Raw genomic sequence first — 25,282 nt, forward strand, 5'->3', positions numbered from 1 at the left:
TTTCCTGCTTTTTCTGCCCCTACTTCCCTTGCCCGAAATAAGCAAACAGAAAATAACAAACTGGTAACCACTTTCTGTTCTCTAGCCAACACGCTTAAAACTCCCTTAAAATCACCACCAGTGTGTCAGAGCAATAAGCTGTGCACATTACCCTGCTCTCTGTGCCACTGTGACGGGTTGACCCCGATTTTCCGGGGTGCCACCTCGTGCTGGGATATCACTGAGCCCCCCTGTTCCACCAGCCTGTACTCCTTCACCCTGTCCTGCTGTGCCAGGCCCTCAAGCCTCCTCTAGCACACACAGACAGGTAGGGACACACCCGGCTGCAGAAGGACATAGACACTGGAAATCAGCTCTGCGTGGAAAGACTCAGCTTGAGAATTGCCCTTTCTGGAGTGTAAACCCAAAAAGTTTATTAACTACGAAGGATAGATTTTTAAGTGATTATAAGGGTTAACAAACAGATCAAAGCGCAGATTACTGAGCAAATAAAGCAAATGCAAAGTAAGCTCAATACACTAAAGAAACTGGCCCCTAAATATTGTTTTAAGCATTTCTTTCACAGGCCAGATGACTTTTTCTGGCCCAGGCTCAACTCTTCTTCTCTCTTCCCTGCCCTCCCCCCAAGTCCTTGTTTCTGAGATCTTCTCAGCAGTCATCCTGTGGGAGGATTCAGTGAAGAAGAAGCTTTGATTAACTTTCTTCCCTGCATTAAATAGGATTTACATATGGCGGGAATCCTTTATTTCCCAGTTTGGTCTTTACCCCTTCTGTGGAAAAATACTAGCAGGCCAAGATGGAGTCCAGTACCAGGTGACAGGATCACATGACCCTGCAATGTCAAAGCAGCATCCCAGGAAGCTTCTCAGGAAGGTGGGAGATTAGCATCTTCAAAGTCCTATTGCCCTCCCTAGTGGCTCATTGACTAACCAGCCAGTCTTGTGGGCATTCCCCAGGTGCAAACACTTTTGTAGTTGATACATAATCTATATTCCTAACTTCAGATACAGAAATGACACATGCTTACAAATAGGATAATCATATTCAGTAAATCATAACCTTTCCAATCGCTTACATGACTCACCTTGCATAAAACCTGTCCTAGTTATGCCATATTCATATCATAAGCATATGGGGCATAGTGTCACAACATCCACACCGACTTTGATGTAATATACAGAATTCATAGGAACAGTGATTGATAGATTCCTAGTTGGCAAAAGGATACCTTCCACAGCACCCAGACATCAGTGACAGACATACGACAATTTTATGTGCACCCAGTAACGCAAGTGAAAATCTGCCTGAAGCTACTGGGGCTCATGTCGTGTATGACCTGCAGCTTGCTAAACCTCAAAGGGTGGTTAAGATCTGTGTATTAACCCAAGAGAGACTGTAAGGACATGTGGATACCTCTCCACAGAGAGCCTTTCTTCATTAGACTAGTGGATACACCCAGACCAGGAGTGCAGAGGAGCTCCGTTGTCTGCCTCCCTCCCTTAGAATAATCTGATCACGAGTACCTCCACCTATAGGTGGGGAGCACACTTGGACCAACTCTAGATTCAGGGGAAGTGGTTGGCTCTCATGTCATTCCTTCATATCAGTGTGTTGGAACTCCAAATAATTCGATTGGCATGCAGAGTATTCTTACCTCTCCTTTAGGGTCTCCCTGTGCAAGTGCTTATATACAATACCATAGTGATGCACTACATCAACAGGCAAGGAAGGGCCCTATCCTCCCCCTGGTGCCAAGAAGCTATGAGTCTGTGGATATGGAGTATTCGGCACCAGGTCACCCAGTAGCTTTCCATCTCCCAGGCCTTAGGAACATCTTGGTGGGCCAGCTCAGCAGAGATTCTCCAAGAGCCACAAGTGGCCCCTCAAGCCCTTGGCCCTCCAGACAGTCTTTTGCAGATGCGGCTACCCAACAATAGACTTGTTTGTGCTATGCCACAGCGACAAATGCTAGAGGCTCTGCTCCAGAGGAGGCGGAGTCTGGGATTCCTCACAGGTGCTTTCCTCATCCCTTGGTCTCCAGACCTCATATATGCTTTTCTCCAGGGTCCTGTGAAAGTTCAAGCAGGATTCAGGGACAGTCATCCTGATAGCATCCGCTTGGGCCAGACAGTTCTGGTACCATACCTGATGAAACTGTCAGTCCAGAGGCCAGTCACCTCACTAAGTCTGCCTCGCCTGCTCTCTCAGAATAACAGTCAAGTCCTGCACCTGAACCCAGAGTAACTGAACATGACTGCCTGGATACTGGCTGGCTGATGTTCCCCAGGAGGAGTTGTTTGCTGGCAGTCCTTGACATCTTGCTGCAGAGCAGGAAACTGTCCACAAGACAAACTTACCAATGTAAATGAAGCAAGATGGATTGATTAAGTCACTTATTTAAATCACTGATTTTTAATAATTTAGATCAGCGAGCAGGAGACTTTGTCATCAATTTTAATTTTGTTTTGCATTTGTATTTTTCTACAGAAAGATTGATTCTCATTGATTTGATAACTATTAAAATATGTTGATTTGTAACTACATATAGTCTTTACCCAGTTTTTCTGACTAGGAGGATACACTATCATCTACACACATTTATTTAAGCCGTTATATAGCTTAACTTACATTTATTCACAATATTAATTTTTACATTTTTATGTTAGAAAGTGGTGAATGATGCATTTCTTATTTAGTAAAATTATTAGTTTTTTAAGTTGTGATTTGTGTCAAGCTGTATTTGGATGGAAATTCAAACAAATTAAAATGCACAAGCGTTTCAAATTGTTTATTAGTTAAATAAAATGACCTTAAATGAGCTGTATGCATAAGGGAAAAATGGTTATAAAAGCATGTCTTGCATTTAAAACTAACTGATTTATTAAACAAAAGTATTATCTGTTAGTGAATTGAACTAATTTTTTCTGGTCACCATGTCCTTCAAGATTTTAGAACTAGTAGCTTTCATCCTCGAACACCCAATTGTTGTTCTGTAGAGTGGGAGAGGATAACAAGCTTTCCTGCTGTTTCAGCTTTCAGATGTTTTCTTACTTTGAGCTAGTTTTTTAACTGAACTGGTTTAATAAACTGAAATTAAGAAATTATTCTCTCTGTACCTGTAAAAAAGACTACTGCTATCAAAGCTGATTTAGCACTTCAGCAAACTCTGGGTGCAGGTACTTAGCCAGTGACTTCCACAAGTTCAGTGATTTGACTTTCTTTGAAACTTGGCGACAAGCATGTACTGCTTACTATTGTTTAATGTATCTGTTTTTAATAGATTATACTAAGGTTAGTCCTTAACATAGGTTGTCAAAGTTTCAAATTTAAATGATTTAGTTTTTTAAAAATCAACCCATATTTAAATAAAAATTCCTATTTTTAAAAATAAAATTTCAAATACTGATTTTTTTTTCCTCCACCTTACTGTAGGGGGATTAACCATGTTTGTCCCTATGTATATTCCACATGTGACATGCACGTGCATCAAGTGCTTGAGACTCAAAAGCCTTTCAAGTAGTGTCTGTTGGTCCATGCCTGTGCTCTGGTCCACGCCTGCGTCCAGGGTACAAGTGCCTCTGCAGTTCCTTCTTACCATCACGTGGCCTGAGTTGGAATCTCTTGTGTCTGAAGATAACTTTGCACTCTTTCTTATCTATAAATATAATTGCATCCAGTTCTTAGTCTAGTGTATTTGGTAGTCTCTTTATAGTTAGTGTAGATCAGCTTTTCCCTGCACCAGGGACCCTCTCCATTTCCCCTCTTGGGAGGAGAACTATGCCCAGGGTTCAAGAACTCTCTCTTGTCCTTGCTGCTACTTGGTCAGCAACGACCACCAGTGCTATCTTTACTGCCTTAGAGAGGCACGTTTCTCTGCCCTTTCCTCCCTGGACCCGAGGGATGAGAGCTTCGACTGTGGAAATACCTCATGGATAAAGTGGTGAGACCTCAGTTGGATCCAGGCTGGGGTGAGTTCCCCGTTCGTTGGCCTCAGCACTCGAGTAGCACCCCTCCGAGCATAAGCTCTGGAGCGGAGGCCAGATCTGATAAAGCTAAAAACTTTGTGTCAGGCTTCTCATGAGAGTTGAGGACACCAGTCACAGAAACAAGAAAAAATGCCCTTCCGGGTCTGTTCCCAAGAGAGAGGATCCCTCTTCGACTCCTTCCAAATCAGGTGAGCTCTCGCGTTCAGGTCCTAAAGACTTAAGCCTCCCAACCATGAGGGTAAGGTGCGCAGGAGCAAGTGTGACATTTTGGAGATCACCAAGATCAGTAAGTGTTTCTCTCACCATCTGCCCTATAACCTCAGGTGCCTTCATGCTCTTCTGCTGTAGCTCACATCCCTGATGCTGGACCAGCTGCTGGTCTCCTCCCTGAGTAGCTTTGCTGCTAGGCAACCAGTGAGCCCAGCTGCAGTGCCTTTGAACTGACAGAGTAACCACAGCCCCTGATTGGCTGCTGATTTACCAGCCATGCTTATAAGCCTGGCCCGATAGTAGATGAGCGGATGTTCAGTGTGTACCAGTCCTGCAGCTATGCTTGCCCTTGTTCCAGCCATGCTCCAGCCTGCGTCCAAGGCTTGCCCCTGCTCTGCACCAGCCCTGTTCCCTTCTGGCTCCACTGCTCCACTTCTTCCCTACGACTCTGGTTGACCCTCTGGCTCTGGCATTCAGCTTCTGTCCCTCCAGTACTGACCCTTGGCCCATTCCTGAACTCTGTCTACCCTGGACCTAGCTCTAATCTCTCATTTCACTAGGCTCGACTGTCCACAGCTCAGTGGCAACACCTACCTACAAGCCCAGGGTCTCACCCTGGCTTCCACTAGCCCAGTTACTACTTGTAGGGTAACCCCAATAGCGCTTCTTGTCCTAAGTCTGCCCAAGTCCATCCTTTCCGAGTTCTTAGGTACCTTATGCTCAGACTGTTCCCTCCATCAGCCCCTTGGCCATCCACTCACTTTGGCATCCACATGCCACACAATTTGCAAATAGAGGGCTGCTTGGGGTGGAAAAGTAAACAAAAGATTTACTTAATAGAAAAACCGATTCAAAGCTGAAATAGCAAGGGAAAGCAAACAGTCAGGTTACACATAAAATAAACATAAACGCAACATCAGGCTTTGTTCTTCTGTATTAGATAAAATCCCTTTTCTAATGAGAGTTACCTATTGCCTTTGGACAGTTTCCCACGTATCCCCCTGGCTTGGGGATCAAGGGTTCACAGACAGCTTCCGACTTAAAGACTGCTCCTCAGTTTCTGGAGGCCAACCCTAAGACACATGCCTGCTTTTACAAAGCTTCTCACCCCTCCCTCCACCCCCCCCCCCCAATACATGGTGACTCATGGTCATACAGACTGTGGAGATCCCCTCTTGATTCGAGAGCCGGGATGTCTTTCCATTACGTTCAGTGGTCCACCATTGTCCTTTCCTGGGCTGGAAAATGGATGTGTACTTGAAGTTGGTCTAGTGTCAATGACTGGCTGGGAGGTGCCTTTCCCTGTCTGATTGCTCACTGTACTACTGTAAGGTGGAGCTGAAGTTTTATAGACTGAGGCTTATAATTCCCTGGAGGACATCTTCGCCCTCCCATACCCATAATCGCCTGGGCTTTCAGGTTCAGTCCTTCTGAGGGAAGTATCCACACCAGAAAAGGAATCAACTTCAAGGAGAAAGAGCTACTCCACTGACCCTGAGTGGGAGATACACAATTCAGTGCTAAACAAAATCTTCATTCAGTGGGAAACTCCATCGTGGGACCTATTCATCTCTGATATACAAGGAGTTCAACATATACTGCACTAGAGCAGCACTGGGTTGGGACTCCAAGGCGATGCCTTTCTACAATCCTGGAAAGACCACTTGAACTTTTCCCCCTGTTTTGCTGCTGCTGTAGGTTCTGTGGGAGGTTCATCATGACAAAGTGCAAGTCATTGTTATTGCATTCAACTGGCCCAGGCTATTCTGATTTCCAGACCTCCTGTGAATGTCTACCCATCCACCATCCAACCCTTCCTGCATCTATCACTAGAGAATGGCAGGACTAGACATCCCAGCCCATACGGTTTCCACCTCACGGCCTGGTGTCTGGAAGGGGATCAGACCTAGAGCGTTCATGTTCGGAGGCTGTTCATCAAACTATTCTTAATCACAGCAGACAAGACTCCACCAGAAAATGCTATCTTGCTAAATGGAGGCACTTCTCTACCTGGGCACAACAAAATCATTTATCTCCAGAGACAGCAGGTATTCCTGTTTTGTTCTAGAATACCTCCTCACTCTTGAGAAGTTGGGCCTTCGTATTCACTTGCTGCCGGTCCACCTAGCAGCAATCGGTGCCTTGCATCTTTAAGTAGAGGTCTAGTCTATTTTGACTCACCCCATAACACTCAGATTCCTGAAGGGTCTCACTAGGGCCTTCCCACCAGAATTGAAGCCAACAGCTAACTGGGACCTCTGTCTTGTACTCTCAATACTTACTAAGCTGCCCTTTCAACCGCTGGCCATGTGCTTGATGTCCCACCTATTCGCAAAGGTTGCCTTCCTTATCACCATCACATCAGCCAGGATGGTGAGTGAGCATGATTGAATGCAATCATGGCCAACCTACCATAGGGAACTTTTCTTTTTGACAAGGTATCCCTTTGCCTCAACCCAAAATTCATCCCTAAGGTAAGTTCTGGGTTCCACATAAATCAAGTCCATTAACTTACCGGTATTCTTTTCAAAGGTTTATAACTCCAGTAAGGAGAGGAGGCCTGACTCTCAGATGAGCTTTGGCATTCTGCCTACAAAGAATGAAACCAATTAGAAAAATGCCTTGACTATTTGTTGCTATAGCAGTGTGAGCACAAGGACAAGTAATACCTGTTCAGAGACTATCTACATGGATTTCTATCCTCCTTTACTGTGAGTGCATCTCCCTCTCCAGGACGGTGTAAGGGCCCATTCTACTGGAGCACAAGCAACCTCAGAAGCATCTCTTTGATACTCATCTATGGTGGACCTTTGTAAGGTGGCAGCCTGGGGTTCCAGCCACACTTTCGTGAAGCATTACGCTTTAGTCTAAGCCTCTTCTGCAGATGCAGGTTTGGAACATGTTATGGGCATCTGTACCACCTGCATCCTTGTGGCCCGCCCCCCCCCCCCGCTATTTGACTCTTGCTTACCAGTCACCCATGTGTGGAATACACAAGGATCAGCACTCAAAGAAGAAATGGAGGTTGGTTACTTGTAACTGGTGGTTTTTTGAGATACGTGATCCCTATCTGTATTCTACCACCTGCCCACTTTCCCTTCTGCTCTGGATTGGATTCATGGTAGTGAAGGAACTGGAGAGGCAGGTGGTCCACAGCTCCCTTTATAACCCTTGCTGCTGAGCACAAGGAGCTCCAGGGCATAGGTGCAGACCAGTAGATGCTGCTTGCAAGATTTTCTGATCTCAGGTTCCTGGTGCGTGTGCATATTGGATGTTTTTGTAGTTACATATCTTTCCTTTCAGTTGTTGTTTAGCAATTAAAGAGTTATAGATAAATGTGGAAGCTTCCTCCAGGGCCATAGCAATGTTAACTGCTGTGTCTCTAGTTCTTCTTTTTTTTTTTTTTTTTTTTTTGGTTGCCTCTTTGTAGAAACTAGAGAAGAAATCGTCATCCCCTTCTACAGGAAGCCTAGAATCTGGCAGTGAGTCAAAAGAGAAGTTGTTAAAAGGAGAAAGTGCACTACAGCGGGTTCAATGTATTGGTGGTAACATCACCTGTTGTGATTGTGGCCTGGCAGATCCTCGTTGGGCCAGTATCAACCTAGGAATCACATTGTGTATTGAGTGTTCTGGGATACACAGGTAGGTAAACCCTTCACACATGCCTCATTTCATGCAGCATGGCCAAAGCATTACTTCATTATGAGGTGTTTTTTCCATCTTGTAACGTGTTTGGAGGCAAGATTAGAGACCCCTGCATGCAGATAGAATTAAGATAACAGCTTGATCTGCAAGAGGGACTAGTAAGCCTGCTTAACATAAGACAGTATGTTAGCGTACAGTAGTTACGTATTAATATGAGGTGTTTTTTTTTTCTCCCCTGTTTAGGAGTCTAGGAGTTCACTTTTCAAAAGTTAGATCCTTAACACTAGATACATGGGAGCCTGAACTTCTAAAGGTATGGTAATCCTTTATGAGAAGAGAGTTTCTAAAAATGATAGTAATAGTTTGTAGCAGGAATTGAATTTTTTTGTCTAATTGTTGGTCTAGAGCTTGTGCTTGGAAATGTCTGTTGGCACGGAACAATTAGTAGTGGGCCAAGTAGCCTTGGAAAGTGAGAGAGGATTATCATATTTTTTATTCACAGCATTTTCAACCTGATTTAAGCACAATAGCTAATGAAATCTGAGTTACAAACCAAAGCCCAACACCATTTGAAAAAAGGGATTCCAAGGCTTCGCTTGGTATAGAATATTGATGTTCAAGACATTACTACAGTTGCTTCAGATTTCTTGTGTGCGCGCATTGTGGGGGGAGGAGAGAGTTGTGTATGTACTGTGACGGGGCAAGGGCAGATGGCTTTAGTAATGTAGTGGGAGATGGATATATTAGCCCCAGGCTAGCCAAATCCCTGTTACCAGGATAAGCAAGTGGCAGCTGCTCCAGGTCAATTAAAACACCTAGGGCCAATTAAGATCCTTCCAGAAAGCAGGGAAGACAGCTAGGTTGATTGGAATACCTGAAGCCAATCAAGGTCTGGCTGAAACTAGTTAAAAGCCTCCCAGTTAAAAGCCTCCCAGTTAGTCAGGTGGGCATGTGTGTCAGGAGCTGTAGGAGGAAGCCGTGCTGCTGGAGATACTAAGCAGTACAAATCATAACAGGCATAAGGAAGGAGGCCCTGAGGTAAGGGTGAAGTAGATATTGAGGAAGTGAGGGCTGCTGTGGGGACGTGGCCCAGGGAATTGTACGTGTCCTGTTTCCAAAAAGTCCGCTACCATAGCTGATACTATAAGGGTCCCTGGACTGGAGCCTAGAGTAGAGGGTGGGCCTGGCCTCCCCCCTCCATTCCCCGATGAATCACTGAGACTAGGAGACGACAGAGACACTGCAAGGGAGAGTAGCTTCTCCTGGCCTCCCTTGCTGTCTTATGTTGAAAATGGCACAGTAGACTGTGACCCGTGCCTCTAGAGAGAGAAGGGCTATGGGGAGGGTCACAGTGAGCCTCTGAGGCTAGCATAATCCGCCAGGAAGCGCGGGACCCACTGAGACAAGATCAGAGCTTTGTCACAGTACGTATTTATCAGAATGGTGTGATTATTAAGATCCAATGTCACCTGATGAATAGAAAAAATGCTTTATACATTTGTGCAGTTGGATAGCTCGTCCAAAGCATTTGTTTCTAGCTAGGATGGTTCACAAGTTATTGGGCCTTACTGCTTTTCTAATCCTAAAGAATAACCCTGTAAAAATGGCAGCAGGGATAAGGGTGCGGATTTCATCTTACTTGTGTTGTGGATTTCCACCTCAAATGTGTTAATTTTACAATTAAGCACTCCCCGCCCCTTTAAAAGTCAGGTTAGCAATCTCTATCTGGGTCTGAGAGTCAAGCTGCATTCTTTCCTTCTGACACACCACTCCCAATAACAGTTCTGCAAGGGAAATTCTGCTTGCAGTGACACCTGTGCAGCCCCTGTACCGTTGAGGGTTTTGTACAGATGTAAGTGATTGGAGCTGATTCTGTTGATGCATGAGATGGACTAGAACTCAGTGTATTGCCTCTTATGTGTGCAGGCTCTGCAGGACTAAGAGGGGTATATTCAGTAAAAGGTGCAGGTATGGCTGAGTGAATAAAAGAACTGTTGAGCACGAGGGTGGTGCAATTTTTACATAATCACTTTTCAGACTAGAATCACACTTTAACCTGCTGCTAGTCCCTTGACAGAGTAGTTCTTTTTTGGTACTTGCCATTTACCAGCCCAAACTGTTTTTTCATCACCTCATTTGGAAGTCTGTTTTCTTTTATTCACCACTCTTGTTTCATTACCCCTACTCTGACAAGGTTTGTTAAACTATTGTAAATGAAAGATATCTCAAGAGGCCCAAACGCTGTGGTGATGGGCGAGGTATGAATATCACTCAGAGAGATAATGCCTTTTATAGTTGTGCTGATATTTTCTTGTCTTGTAGCTGATGTGTGAATTGGGGAATGATGTCATCAATAGAATATATGAAGCAAAAGTTGAAAGAATGGGAGTTAAGAAGCCACAACCTGGAAGCCAAAGGTAGTGATTTAGTTTGGTTTTACTGATCTTCTTGTAACTAGTGCTATAAATGTTCTCCCTTTAAACTCTCTGCATTGTCACTTAGCACAAATAACTTAATTTTGTCTTTGTGTTGCTAATTTGTGCCCATTTTGCACCATTGCTCCTTCGGGTCAAATGCCTAATGGTTACAGGTTCTCTTTCATCACTATTGCTTTAATCCTCTGTGGAACAGTGTATTTCTCTCTGCTTCCATTCAGCACCCCAGCATTTTCTGGGGCGAGGAAGTAAAGTCTGCTTTTCTCTGACATGCTTTTGCCAGGAAATTCTCAAAACTAATCTGGTTCATAGACGCTGCTTATGGTGGAGACTAAAGCTTTTGTGTTTTCCTCAGCACTGCACCATATTCTCCCTCTTGGCCTTCTGCTTAGCTCCCTTCACCCTTTCCCCAGTCTCTTCCTCCCACAATCCTGTCATTTTCTGTCTCTTCCAGCCTTAGGCTATATCTACACTACAGACCTTACAGTGACACAGCTGTACCACTCAACTGTGCTGCTGTAAGGTCTCTCGTGCAGCTGCTCTCTGCTGGTGAGAAAGCTCTTCCACTTGCATAATTAACGAGTGGCGGTAGCTATTTGAGGGGGAGAATGTGTCCCACTATCATAGCACTGTCCACACCGGTGCTTTTGTCAGTGAAACTTATGTCAGTCAGGGGTGCGTTTTTTTTCACACCTCTTACTGACAAAAGTTTTGCCGATGAAAGTACTAGTGTAGCCAGAGCCTTACGTTAGCCTCCTCTGCGTGTGTAAAGTCTTCCTCTACCTGTTCAACTGCTTCTGTTCCACCTTATTTTCATCTCCCACCAGTTCTCGTGTACGTTAATTTCTCCCTCAGCTCCTTCTCTGCCACCATCTCTTTGCTGCTGGCAGCGTTTGTTATGACCCTAGCTCTCCTGGCATCCCTGTTATCTCCCACCAGCCTTATTCCACCTGCTGCTCCCTCCCAGCATTCCTTCCCTTGTTCTCTTCCTTCTGAAGCTGTCACTCAATCTCCAGCAAAGCCACCATATCTCATACCCTCTCCTCCTGCCCTTGTGAACATGTGACTGGTCCCTGGGACGCAGTTTGCACAGATCCCTCTGAGTGCCCTTTCTTTCCCCCTCCCCCCCGGACACTGTTGCCTTCTGTTGGCCCTTTCAGCTTTTCTTTAGCTCTCTGCCCTGTCCAAATCCTCTCCTTTCTCCTCCAGGAGGCCATCATTGGCCATCCTTATCCTGTGCTGATGCTGATTCCCTAGTTTTTCCCTTTTCTCAGTCCCCATCCCTTAACCTGAGTGACTTCAACTTTTATGCTGATGACAGTCTGACTCCAGGGCTACTCAATTCCTCGCAGTCAGCCTGCAGCAATGAAATATATCTCTACCAACTATCTCTGCCACTCCATGACTGACCTCTTCTCAAAACAGTGCTCTTTTGAGTCCTTTGCATCAGGGTTCCCTCTCTCATCGTCACCTTATTGCATTTAATTCTTATATTATGTTCTCAACAACCTTCAAGTAGGTATTTCTGATCTTGCCACTCTGTCTCCTCTCATTCCTTCCTATGCTTCATGGTCAAGCTGTGCCCAATCATGCATAACATTAGGTCTCTAAACTTTCATTCTGTGGGTCACTTTATAAGAGAGCTCTTTGTAGAACACTTCCATACCCAAATTCCCAGTTCCCTTCTTACACAGCTTCATGCTCTGGACCACCACGCTTTGCAGATCACTCATGGTGCATGGACACTAGAAAACCACTGTTGCAGGATGCTTGACATCATTCCCACGAGCGTCTTAGCTATTCTTCAGTAACTCCAGTGATGGTGGTTTCATCAACCCTTTCGTTAATTTATTCCTATACTTGATTGCTCTTTCTTAGCTTGCACCTGAAAGGTGGCTGAAAAATAAAATCACCTGTTTGTCTCTGCCACACATTTTGTGTGTACCTGGTGATGGCACCCTGAGGTGAGGAAGAAGGCGCATTTCAGTGCAGATTATGCTGCAGCTGCCTACTTTGCACCTAGCATCATTCATCACTCACGTGTCCAGCCCTTATAATCTTAACTTTCCCAGGCATAACATTAATATTTACATAAAAATCTAAATGGACAATATTTTATTGGGTTGCTGTTACATATATAAAGATACGGTATACAGATGTTTCTAAAGTATGACACACTATCATGGGAGTGTAAGCTATTCTAAACATGGAGTTTGGTTTTCTTATAAACTTGTGTTCATTCACTCAGCATTCTCAAAAACTCTTCTCTTGGGCTGAAACAGATGCAGGCTTACTTCCAAAGTGAACTTTGTCTGTTCAAGAATTTTGCATTTTAGAGAGCTGGAAAATATTGTTTTCAGCTTTCTTAAAAAAAAGATTGTACATGCAAATAACTGAGGCTGAACTGCATTACTTTAATAATGGCTTTCATATGAATGTGTGCACTACTTACTGTGTTAAGTAAAGTTAATATAACTTCATTGATGTTTGTCTATGCCAGGCAGGAGAAAGAGGATTATATCAGAGCAAAATACGTGGAAAAAAAATTTGTGGAGAGACAGCCTGCATCAGTGTCTCCTGGGCATGGAACAAAAGTTCTGCCTCAAAGTCAGGAGGAAAAGAGGCACAACATTCCTGAAAAATCCCCTTTGGCTGGTGAACAAGTCACAGCTTCTCCAACAGGTATTTACACCCCCCTATCCTTGTATCTATTAGCATGTTATTTTAAAATGTGTCACTGATATTTTATTTACTGAATTGCTATCTCAGTAAAGAGAAGGCAGAGCTGGGTCTCAGTTGTTCAAAGTCTGTTTCAGAGGCTCAGGGGAAATATAATACTTGCCCTGGAGTGTGTTTGATTTTAAGGGGGAGGAGCATCTTAAATTCAGACATGTACTAATCACAGTCTTTCCTCCCTATTTTTATCATCCTAAACTTTCCCAATAACTTCTTCCTGCCCTTTCCCCTCCTTGCTGCCTGCTTTGTGCTTTGCTAACTTGCATGTCCCCAGCGGTTGCTGTAAGTAGCGACGAGGTGAGGCGGGAGTCTCTGTTCTGTCCTGATGAGCTAGATTCACTCTTCTCCTACTTTGATACCTCTTCAAAACTGCGTAGTAGTAAGTACTACTCTCATGATGGGTTCAGCATCTGCATTGTGGTCCATTGTGTGGCGTGGTCATCTCTCTACCTATAGTCCATTGTCTCCAAGCTATTGCATTGCTTCGTGTTTCCATGAAATAATTTTAAGCTTTTGACTTATCCTGACCTCTTTCCTTTTTATAAAATGGTTGCAGCTTGAACCACTGTAAGTGTCTGGGTCAAAAGTGCAGTTTCAGATTATTTCTTTGAATACATTAGAAATATTGAATCGTTACCACTGTTCCCTTAAAAATAACTGGTAATGAATTCAGGACTAAGTGTAAGAGATGGGTACCTTAGTAGCGTGAACTCTAATACGTTTTTTCCTGAAAACAGTAAGAAGCAGTGACAGTGGGACCCAGCACAGTGCCAATGACCGTAGAGAACACCTCGCTTCCACCATCTCCACAAACAGTTTGTATGAGCCAGGTCCGTTTGATCTTGCACTTAAAGATGGGACTTAAGTGATTTCTTTTTCTGATTAAAAACATGCTAGCAAAAAGCAGACTGCGACTTGCTGGTCCCAGTAAATACTGGTGGTATTACTAAGATTTCCCCTTTTCCCCCTCCTGTTCCAAGTGTCGTTTTAATATAGCTGCTAATTCCTGCGAGCGAGCAGCAGTATTGTCTTTCACCCGTTCTCCCTCTCATGTGTGGTAGCAGGAAGGTAGCTGAATCCTTCTACATCCCACTGGAAGATGTTTTTCTGCCTCAGATAATACCAAACTGGAATTTATTTTTACATCATTTAGAGCAGTGCTGTTTTGACTGTCCTCTGAAGGAAGGCTTCTGGCATTAAAGACTTACATCCCTAGTTAGCCACCATTCATAAAAATTGCAAATAGGTGTCCAGAGGAACATATATAAATGGTTGAATATATATTGCATCCTGGTAGCTGGAATTCTGACTCACTCAGAAAGAGTGGGAACTTAATGAATGTACAATTCTTGTTGGAGTCTGAAAGCAGAGCAATGAAACAGTCAGAGTTGGGAGTTCCTTTAAAAGTTGCTCTTATTTCCCCAAGATACCTTCATTAGCCCAGCTAGTAAAAACTGAAGTGTTTTCGGTCTTGTCATAGGGTGGTCTGGGCCTGAAGAGCTCTCCTGCCGCGTGCTGCAGCATGACGGGCACACCTGCCTGATTTCCCCCCTGCAGACTCTGTAGAAATAGTCAAAAGTCTTTCTGAGGACAAACAGCCCTTCTGAGGTTCATTTATTGCAGAAGTCCCATGCACATAAATCATAACAAAGCATGTCCCATGCTATAGAATTTCCCCAGCATCATCCAAATGGTACATGCAACACACAGCTCTGGTGCCCCCACAAGGCCTCAGCCCTCCGGCGCAGCCCCGGCACTCTTCACCATGCCCCAGCCCACACTTCCATACGGAGTGCAACTCCGTTCTTCCCAGCGGGTACCTGGCAGCATCCGTCACTCCCTATAGCCCTCTCACTGTTCCCCTGGGTCCAGCTCTCCAGCATGGAGACGTTAGCCAGTAAGCCTCTCCCCTGCTCTCAAGCTCTGGCTCTCTGGCTTGGGACATAGACTAGCAAACCTCTCTTGCTGCTCTCTTTGCCTTCAGCCTTCCCCCAGGAACGACCTTCTGCTTCCTTCTGGGACCATCCAACAGCCCTGATCCTTGGCAGCTCTCACCTGTCCCTGATTCCCACTCAGGCAGTTCTGATTCACCAGGTCTCTCTCTTTGTGCATCTCCCTAGTCTGTTTTAGCTCCAGGTGCTGCCCTAGCCTCTTAATTGGCTAAATGGGAGTGTTGCCCTGAGGGAAGAATGCCTTCCTAATCCCAAAAAGTGGTGATCTGGTCAGAGGTGCTTCAGTTTCGAAACACAATTCACAATATACCTGTAGGGCAGAGAGAGCAGGAAGGCAGCAGCTGCAGCAGGAAGGCTGCTGCATGGTTGTGGGGGAGGGAGAAGAGCCATTCAGCTCCACCCCCACCCCCACAACAGCCTGCTGAATAGATGGCACCAGGAGGCAGAGAAGCCTTTTCCTCTTCCTCTGTCCCCTCAGCTCCCCCATACAGTTTCCACATCTGCTCTGGGCTGTGTGTGTGTGTGTGTTTGGGAGTGCGCCAGGGGGTGGTGCTATTACAGAGCATCCAAGTTACCTCTTCCTGCCACTGTTCACCTGGAGCCCAGAGGATACTTGCTCTTGCCAGTCTGGTCTGATCAAACGTTCCCCTGCTGAAATGGGCAGCGGGGGCAATCCCAGGTTCCAGGCCATCTTTTTTAGCACAGTTCTATAGCTTTTTGCAGCAGTTCTGACTGGGATCTTTTTCTCCGCTAGAGCTGTGTCAGTAAACCCTTTGCACCAGAAGGGAGCAGACTCAGGCTATGTCTACACTGCACTTTCATTGGTAAAACTTTTGTCTGTCAGAGGTGTGAGGAAAAACTCATCCCTGACCAACAAAAGTTTTACCGATGAAAAGTGCCGGTGTGGACAGTGCTTTGTGGGCGGGAATGCATCTCCCACCTGTCGTTGGGAGTGGTTTTATTTTGTTGGCAGGAGAGCTCTCTCCTGCCAACAAAGGGCAGCTTACGCTGCATGCCTTTCAGTGCAAGGCTTTAGCAGCACAGCTATGCCACTGTAAGGTGTGCAGTGTAGACATAGCCTTAGAAATCTTCCCGTGTTGCCAGCATTGCTGAAACATATCAGGCATCTTTTTGGCAACATGCATGCTTCTCTTACTTTTGTTTACTTGATCACCAGTCATACTTTACTTTATCACTACAAGTCATAATTGCTCCCTGCCTGATGGATCTGTGTGTCTGACATTCAGACAGCTCAGATTTCTGAATGTCCTATGTGTCTGAAGACAGGCTGCCCCTTGCTGCGACTGTGAATGATACAGCAACCAGCCACTGCTTTGCCACGGCCTCCCCTTCTCAGCCCTTGGATGGAATTGGAAGTTCCCTTCAATGCTTGCTGACTTGCCCTTTGCTTGCAGATCTCAGATGACTTGTTTTCTGTTTCTCTGTAATTCTTTTGTCAGTTAATCGCTGACTTGGGGCATGTCTACACTTGCCATTTAAAGTGGAAAAAGTCCCTTTTTTGCACAAAAACCCATGGGAGCGTCTACCCTTGCCCAATGGCTTTTTGCGGTGAAACTCTGAAGTTTTACCGCAAAAAGAAAACCACCTCCACAAGAGCCATACAGCTCTTACTGGTGATGCTTTTGCGGTGATGTGCAAGTGAAGACACGCTCTTCCTGTTTACAGAGCTTTTAGCCTCCGTAGGATCTCCCACAGAGCCTAATGTGACCACTCTAGCCTGCAGCTCTGATGCCAGGTAAACAGACATCCACCCCTCCCCTGTAGAGCCCCGGGAACTTTGAAACGCCCCTTCCTGTTTTCTTGGCAAGTGCTCACCTATCATCTGGCCAGGTGACAATGGCTGCTCCACAGAGCAAAGGATCTCCTGCTTGGAGCAATGCTGAGCTACTGGAGCTGATCAGTGTTTGTGGGGAGGAGGCTGTGCAGGGACCCAGGGTGCCCCACGATATCCCCCCTCCCCCACAAAAAATGGAGAGAGCTGCACTGTGGGATAGCTGCCCTCAGTGTGCTGCTCTCATCGGGGTGGAAGTGCTGCTCATGTAAACGCACTGAAGCCTGAGGAATGAAGTGAGGAGACAAACCAGCGCTGTTCTTTCCCCGGTTCCCTATCACCGGTGAAACTTACAGCGCAAGAACTCTGCAAGTGTAGACGTACCCTTAGTTTTCTTTTATTTACAAGCCTGACTGCTAGAGTGAGGCCAGGCTTAGCCAGTGTGGTGAGACTTTGATGTGCTGTGTGTCTGTGATGCATCTTTTTTGCTGATTTGTTGGGGCTTTTTTAGATTAAGTTTCAGTTCTGATGGTTGGTTTGTTACGCTTGGGGAATGACCCCAGCAGTTGAGCGGTGTCACCCAGGTACAGTCATAGCCTCCAGTGCCTGTATTGGATTGGCATGTAGGATCACCTCTTGCAGTCAGATCCTGTAGTGAATGCCGTTTTGTGACAAGCCGCCCCAATGCATCCCATAAGTTAACACCATCATGGTACACAGCCTTAGGGAAGGAGCCCTTAAGCCGTGTTTAGCTCTCACTGGTACCGAGAGTCTGGGTTGAAAAGTGGTGCTTCAGAGCAGAGCTGGCCTGATAGGCCCAGAAGCACTTTTCAACATTTTTGTAGCTATTTTTTGTCCCATAGGTCAGAGCTGAAGGGCTGTGTCCAGGTATCAGCTCTGAGTCTTGACGTTTCATGCCCTGAAGCCTGCCTCAAGGTGTACATCAAGGCTGCTACTTCCCATCATGTACCTCTCTTGTCTTTGCTGGAAATACAACTGAACTTCCCAGACAGGCTTTTTATTCACTCTAGTCTGCTTGGGGAATTGTGCCTGAGGTTCTCTGGCCTGTGCTATGCAGGAGGTCAGACTGGATGATCGCAGTGTTCCCATCTGGCCCTGGAATCTGTGCATCTCGGTGCAGTTCCGAGGGGTCAGGCTGGTGGATCCGTGGCAGCATAGCCACATCACTAGTGTAGTTGCACCAAGGCATCTGGAATCTCTTGCATCCAGTCTTTCCTTTTCTTTAATTGGTCATAAATATCCTTATTCATGCCATGCCGAAGAGCTGTCTGACATAATTTTTCACTGTTATTCCCAACTAGGCTTACAGCTTGAAAGCTGTGTTAAGGCACATTCGGACAGAGGGCAAGTCTGCAACAGTTGCTAGATTAGCTCCTGTGCAATGGAGTTGCAGGGCAGCCACATGCAGTTCTCGTGTGTACAAAGCATTATTGCATAGACTCACTATCATGGCACCAATCCTGATTTGTGCCATCTGCTCAGCAACCATTTTCTGGGTTGAGTACCCAAACTCTGCTTCCGTATACTTTTTTTTTTTCATATTCAGAGCAATCTTGCCTCTCTATTTAAAACTTTGCATTACTGTTTGTTTATGCATTGTATTGACACTAGGTGGTTCCTTTGACCCCTATTTCTACTAGGTTAGCTTAATAGCAAGTTTCTATACATTGCTAAAAGAAAAGGAGTACTTGAGGCACCTTAGAGACTAACCAATTTATTTGAGCATAAGCTTTTGTGAGCTACAGCTACATACTGTGGAAACTGCAGAAGACAGTATGCATCTGATGAAGTGAGCTGTAGCTCACGAAAGCTTATGCTCAAATAAATTAGTTAGTCTCTAAGGTGCCACAAGTCCTCCTTTTCTTTTTGCGAATACAGACTAACACGGCTGTTACTCTGAAACCTATAGATTGCTAGTTAAGGTGCTTTTTATGGATGCATCCCTGGAGCTCTCTAGTTTCCTTTACAAGCTGTACCTTGGGAGAAAAGAAAATTTCTTGGCTGTAATTCTTGTTCTCTGAAGTCAGATACAACAGCTAGATTAATGAGTGACGTTCCACAATTACTAATAACTTGGTGGTTATTAATAGTTTTGAATGGAACCACAAAGTGACTTTTATTGGCTAGTGACTTTTATTGAACTTAGCCATGGCCATCTATGTCCCCCAATGGCAAGATGGTTCAGTGGCTCAGAACACTGTTCTGCAAAGTCTGACCTGCCATGTGCCAGAGGCATGGATTTGCAGTGTGGAGTGATCTATTTCTATACTCTAAGTGTATTCAGCACCTTCTGAGAGCAAGAATTACAAGTAATTAATCTTCTTTCTTTCAGAAGGAGAAAAGCGAGATTCTTGTTTGTTTCATGATTCAAAACAGCTTCATCCAGGACTGCAGCTTTATCGAGCTGCCTATGAGAAGAACCTTCCTGATATGGCAGAGGCATTGGCCCATGGAGCTGACGTAAACTGGGTCAATACAGAAGAAAACAAAGCAACACCACTGATTCAGGCAGTCTTAGGGGTATGTGACTTACTGCATCTTGATTCATGGGGGGAACTAGTAGAAATATCACTGGATAGGTGATAACAGCTAATTATTTGCCTTGCTATCTAATGATGGCATTTGATTTGTGGTACCAAAGTTGACTATCAAATTACCTTCCTTTCTCATAAAGTGATCTCTGAACATTTCTGTGTTACTGACCTGGTTGAGACCATATACACTGCCAGTACTGAAATGTGATATCTGAGGCCAAATCCACTGAAGGCAGGATTTGGTCTTGGTTCTAAAGGGTTAAGCATTGAATTGGTCTTTTGTCTTCATTCCTTAGGGCTCATTGGTTACATGTGAGTTTTTGCTGCAGAATGGTGCCAATGTCAACCATAGGGATGTGAAAGGAAGAGGACCACTACATCATGGCACAGTCTTGGGGCACACTGGGTAACACGCTGCTGCAGGACTTGTTGAACACCCATTCTTCCCTGTATTCGTTGATTTGCAAATATACTTCTTACGTTTTCAGTATTTCCTGGCATTTTAATATATGTTGAATAACTGAAGTTATTCTTAAGGACATTCTGACTTTTTATGCACAGCCCCTTTTCAAACTAGCATTTTTATTCATTAACAAGCAGAGTATTGGACTGTAAAGGGCTAGACTGAAAAGTCCAGTGTCCTTTTGGTGGTAATATGTATTAAATGATAGTTAGAAGAACTTGGGACGTATTTCAATTACCAATTGCTGCTAACTCCTGAGGGGCACTGCACTTTTTACGAAAGTGACAAACAGATAGAACTGGTGTAGAGGGGGCCAGAACAGTCCCTGATTTCTTCCTGTCAACACACACTGCTCTGCCAGTGCGCCTCACGTGTGTTCAAACATCGCCAAGCGCAGTGGGGCACAGATCTATGACTGAGGCCCCTACATGCTACTGCAATAAAAATAAGTAGTAGAAAATAATAGTCTGACCTGCAGTGTCCCTTCTATACGCCTGCTTGAACTTCTCTTGACGAGATACTGCCAGGCTTGCCAGAATTTCACTTCGTCCTGGGGGAGTTTTGAGGAAGGGAGGAAAAGCTTAGTGCCTTCCCTGGTGTGGGTGAAGGGCCCCTAGTGCCGGGCAACTGAACAGGGTTTCAGATAGCATCTCTCCACTGCTACAAGCAGGTACCTGAATCTGAAGACTCTTCAGCATGTACATTCTATCTTGTTTGTGCTGCTCAGTGGTGGTTCTCTTGCAACACGCTGGAGGTGGGCGGCCAGATTTCTGGCATGTCACATTAAAAAGATTGTAAAGGAGATTTTAAACTAAGGGCTGGGGGAAACAGACAGGTGCGGAGGGAGCACCTTCTTCCGACAGAGACATCCCTTAGGGGAGGATTTATTAAAGAGGATCTTCTATATCCTAGTAAAGAGGAGAGGATAGAAATTGATAAAATACAGGCAGAAAATGAAAAGAAACAGACAAAAAGTTGCCCATTCAATTACATCAGGTGAAGGCAGACAACCAAATACTGACCAGTTTTGCAAGTGTTTGTATACAAAAGCAATAAGTCTAAATACTAAGATGGGTGAACTTGAGTGTCTGGGATTAAATGAGGTTGTTGATATAATCAGCATCACAGAAGCTTAGTGGAATAATGATGATATAAAATATACAGTAGAACCTGAGCTATGAACACCTCTGGAATGGAGGTTGTTCATAATTCTAAACAAAAGTTTACAACTGAACACTGATTTTATACAGCTTTGAAACTTTAATGTGCAGAAGAAAAAGGCTGCTTTTAACCGTCTTAATTTAAATGAAACAAGCACAGAAACAGTTTCCTTTCCGTGTCAAATCTTTTTTTAAATTTTCCTTTTATTTTTTAGTAGTTTACGTTTAACACAGCACTGTACTGTTTGCTTTTTTTCGTCTCTGCTGCTGCCTGATTGTGTACTTTTGGTTCCAAATGAAGGGTGTGGTGGACCGGTCAGTTTGTAACTCTGGGTTTTGTAAATCTGAGGTTCTACTGTATAGGAATGATGGAGTAGGTTGCACTGATGGGGAGTGGCACTATATGTGAAAGAAAGCTGAATCAAATATAGTAAAAAATCTTAAATGAATCAAACTGTACCATAGAATCTCTTGGAATTTCTATCCATAGCTTGAATAATAAGAGTATAGCAGTAGGAATATACCACGGACCACCTGACCAGTGATTTTGAAATGCTCAGGGAGATTAGAGAGAATACAAAAAACCCCAAACACCCCAATAATAATGGGGGATTTCAACTATCCCCATATTGTCAAGGAGCATGTCCCCTCAGGGCAGCGTGCAGAGATAAAATGTCTAGACACCATTAATGACAGCTTCTTGGAGCAGCTAGTCCTGGAACCCACCAGAGGAGAGGCTATTCTTGATTTAGTCCTAAGTGGTGCACAGGATCTGGTCCAGGAGGGGAATACAGCTGAACCGCTCAGTAACAGCAACCGTCATGTAATTAAACGTAACATCGTTGTAGGGGAGAAAATGCCAAAGAAACCCACCACCGTAGCATTTACCGTCAAAAAAGGGAACAACACAAAAAAGAGGAGGCTAGATAAACGGAAGTTAGGGGGTCACAGGAGCGAAATGCCTGCAAGCTGCATGGAGTTTTTTTAAAAAAACCTCAGAGTAGAGGTGCAAACTGTATGTATACCTGGAAAAACAACAACAAAACCCGAGAGGATCCCCTCCAAAAAGCCACCATGGCTAAACAGAGTAAAAGAGGCAGTTAGAGACAAAGAGGTATCCTTTAAAATTGAAAGTAAAATCCTACTGAGGAAAATAAAGGAACATAAACGCTAATGATTCAAGCGTAAATGTATAATCAGGCAGGCTAAAAAAGGATTTGAAGAGCAACTAGCAAAAGACAAAAATTATCGGCAAAAGTTTGTTTTAAGTAGATTAGAAGCAGGAAGCCCGTCAAACAATCGGTAGGACTTCTGGATGATTAAGATGGTAAAGGAGCACTCAAGGAAGACAAGGCCATTGCGGAGAAGCTAAAACAATTCTTTGCATTGGTCTTCACTGAAGAGAATGTGAGGGAGATTCCCACACCTGAGACCTTTTTTTAGGTAACTGATCTGGAGAGCTGTCCCAGATTGAGGTGTCAGTAGAGGACATTTTGGAATAAATTGATAAATTAAACAATAGTAAGTCACCAGGAATAGATGCTGTTCACCCAAGAGTTCTGAAGGAACTCAAACCTGAAATTACAGAACTACTAACTCTGGTGTGTAACCTATCACTTAAATCAACCTCTGTACCAGATGACTGGCAGACAGCTAATGTAACATCAATTTTTTGAAAAGGCTCCAGAGTTGATCCTGGTAATTTCAGGCCATTGAGTCTAACTTTAGTACCAGGAAAATTTCTTGAAAGTATAGTAAATAAAATAATTATCAGAGACACAGATGAACATGATATGATGGAAGTCAATGCCACTTCAGTAAAGGAAAATTATTTCTCATCGATCTCTTAAAATTCTCTGAGCGGGTCAGGAAATGTGGCCAAGGGTGATCCAGTGGCTATAGAGTACTTGGACTTTCAGAAAGCCTTTGACAAGGTTCCTTCCTCAACAAATGCTCTGTCATTAATCAAACTAGGCAGTCATGGGATAAGGGGGAAGGTTCTCTGTTGGATCAGTAACTGGTTAAAAGATAGGAAACAAAGGGTAGGAACAAATGGCCAGTTTTCACAGTGGGGAGAGGTAAAAAATGGGGGTCCCCCAAGGATCTGTACTGGGACCAGTGCTGTTCAACATATTCATAAATGACTGGGAAAAGGTGGTGAATAGTGAAGTGGCGAAGTTTGCATTTGATACTAAATTACTCAAGATAGTTAAATCCAAAGCTGACTGCAGAGATGGGATCCCATTAAACTGGGTGATAGGGCAACAAAATGTCAGATGAAATTCAATGCTGATGAATGCATCGTAATGCAAATGGGAAAATAGAATCCCAGGTTTGCATACAAAATGATAGGGTCTAAATTAGTTCTTACCACTGAAGAAAGAGATCTTGGAGTCATTGTGGAGAGTTCTCTGAAAACATTTGCTCAATGTGCAGCAGCAGTCAAAAAGCTACCAGAATGTTAGGAAAGGGATAGATAATAAGACAGAAGATGCCACTATATAAATCCATGGTACTCCTATATCTTGAATATTGCATGCAGTTCTGGTTGCCCCATCTCAAAAAAGATATATTAGAATTGGAAAAGGTACAGGGAAGGGCAACACATGATTAGGGGTATGGAAGAGCTTCCCTAGGAAGAAAGATTAAAAAGACTGGGACTCTTCAGTTTAGAAGAGTGAGGATGGCAGATTTGATAGAGGTCTATATAATCATGAGTGGTATGAAGAGTGAATAAAGAAGTGTTGTTTACCCTTTCTCATAACGGAAGAACCAGGGTCACCCAATTAAATTAACAGGCAGAAGGTTTAAAACAAAAGGAGGTACTACTTCACACAATGCACAGTCAACCTGTGGAACTCATTGCCAGGGGATGTTGTGAAGGCCAAAACTATGAGGGTTCAAAAAAACTAGATAACTTCATGGAGGATAGGTCCACCAATAGCTATTAGCCAGGATGGGCAGGGATGTAGCCCCAGGCCCCTAAGCCTCTGACTGCTAGGAACTGGAAGTGGATGACAGCTTTTGACACGGTCTCCCACAGTATTCTTGTCAGCAAGTTAAGGAAGTATGGGCTGGATGGATGCACTATAAGGTGGGTAGAAAGCTGGCTAGATTGTCGGGCTCAACGGGTAGTGATCAATGGCTCCATGTCTAGTTGGCGGCCGGTATCAAGTGGAGTGCCCCAAGGGTCGGTCCTGGGGCCGGTTTTGTTCAAATTGGAGGATTGGGCCAAAAGAAATCTGATGAGGTTCAATAAGGATAAGTGCAGGGTCCTGCACTTAGGACGGAAGAACCCAATGCACCGCTACAGACTAGGGACCGAATGGCTAGGCAGCAGTTCTGCGGAAAAGGACCTAGGGGTGACAGTGGACGAGAAGCTGGATATGAGTCAGCAGTGTGCCCTTGTTGCCAAGAAGGCCAATGGCATTTTGGGATGTATAAGTAGGGGCATAGCGAGCAGATCGAGGGACGTGATCGTTCCCCTCTATTCGACATTGGTGAGGCCTCATCTGGAGTACTGTGTCCAGTTTTGGGCCCCACACTTCAAGAAGGATGTGGATAAATTGGAGAGAGTCCAGCGAAGGGCAACAAAAATGATTAGGGGTCTGGAACACATGAGTTATGAGGAGAGGCTGAGGGAACTGGGATTGTTTAGCCTGCAGAAGAGAAGAATGAGGGGGGATTTGATAGCTGCTTTCAACTACCTGAAAGGGGGTTCCAAAGAGGATGGCTCTAGACTGTTCTCAATGGTAGCAGATGACAGAACGAGGAGTAATGGTCTCAAGTTGCAGTGGGGGAGGTTTAGGTTGGATATTAGGAAAAACTTTTTCACTAAGAGGGTGGTGAAACACTGGAATGCGTTACCTAGGGAGGTGGTAGAATCTCCTTCCTTAGAGGTTTTTAAGGTCAGGCTTGACAAAGCCCTGGCTGGGATGATTTAACTGGGAATTGGTCCTGCTTCGAGCAGGGGGTTGGACTAGGTGACCTTCTGGGGTCCCTTCCAACCCTGATATTCTATGATTCTATGACAGGGGATGGATCACTTGATGATTGCCTGTTCTGTTCATTCCCTCTGAAGCGTCTGGCAGTAGCCACTGTCAGAAGACCAGATTCCTTGGCTAGATGGACCATTGTCCTAGTATTGCCCATATGATCATTCTTACGTTCTTATGAGGTCTTAAAGCCTTTGGTCCTACTGAGTGTGATCTCCAAAGGGAGGAGGGGCCCATTGTAACAGTCTCCATTCCCTTAACCTGATCTGCAAGGTGCATCTGTGATATTTATCAAAAACTATTCCACAGCTCCAGCTTAGTTTTGATTAAATTAAGAAATGACTTTCTGCACT

The 25,282-nt window shown here is 44.6% G+C and overlaps 1 protein-coding gene across 4 annotated transcripts in view; it reads left to right on the forward strand.

Moving 5' to 3' along the window:
- The window catches only part of ACAP2 (ArfGAP with coiled-coil, ankyrin repeat and PH domains 2), a 121,164-nt gene that overhangs the window by 86,814 nt on the left and 9,068 nt on the right, over window positions 1-25,282 (forward strand). For 3 of the 4 annotated variants that reach the window (XM_073358980.1, XM_073358981.1, XM_073358984.1), the window contains 7 exons: window positions 7,627-7,838; window positions 8,085-8,154; window positions 10,164-10,258; window positions 12,777-12,958; window positions 13,750-13,842; window positions 19,110-19,297; window positions 19,608-19,717. In XM_073358980.1, the coding sequence (XP_073215081.1) occupies window positions 7,627-7,838; window positions 8,085-8,154; window positions 10,164-10,258; window positions 12,777-12,958; window positions 13,750-13,842; window positions 19,110-19,297; window positions 19,608-19,717 (950 nt within the window). The remainder of the gene's footprint in view (window positions 1-7,626; window positions 7,839-8,084; window positions 8,155-10,163; window positions 10,259-12,776; window positions 12,959-13,749; window positions 13,843-19,109; window positions 19,298-19,607; window positions 19,718-25,282) is intronic. The other variant, XM_073358983.1, reaches the window with a different exon arrangement.

This window comes from Lepidochelys kempii, chromosome 9 (assembly GCF_965140265.1).
Source record: "Lepidochelys kempii isolate rLepKem1 chromosome 9, rLepKem1.hap2, whole genome shotgun sequence".
NCBI lineage: Eukaryota > Metazoa > Chordata > Testudines > Cheloniidae > Lepidochelys > Lepidochelys kempii.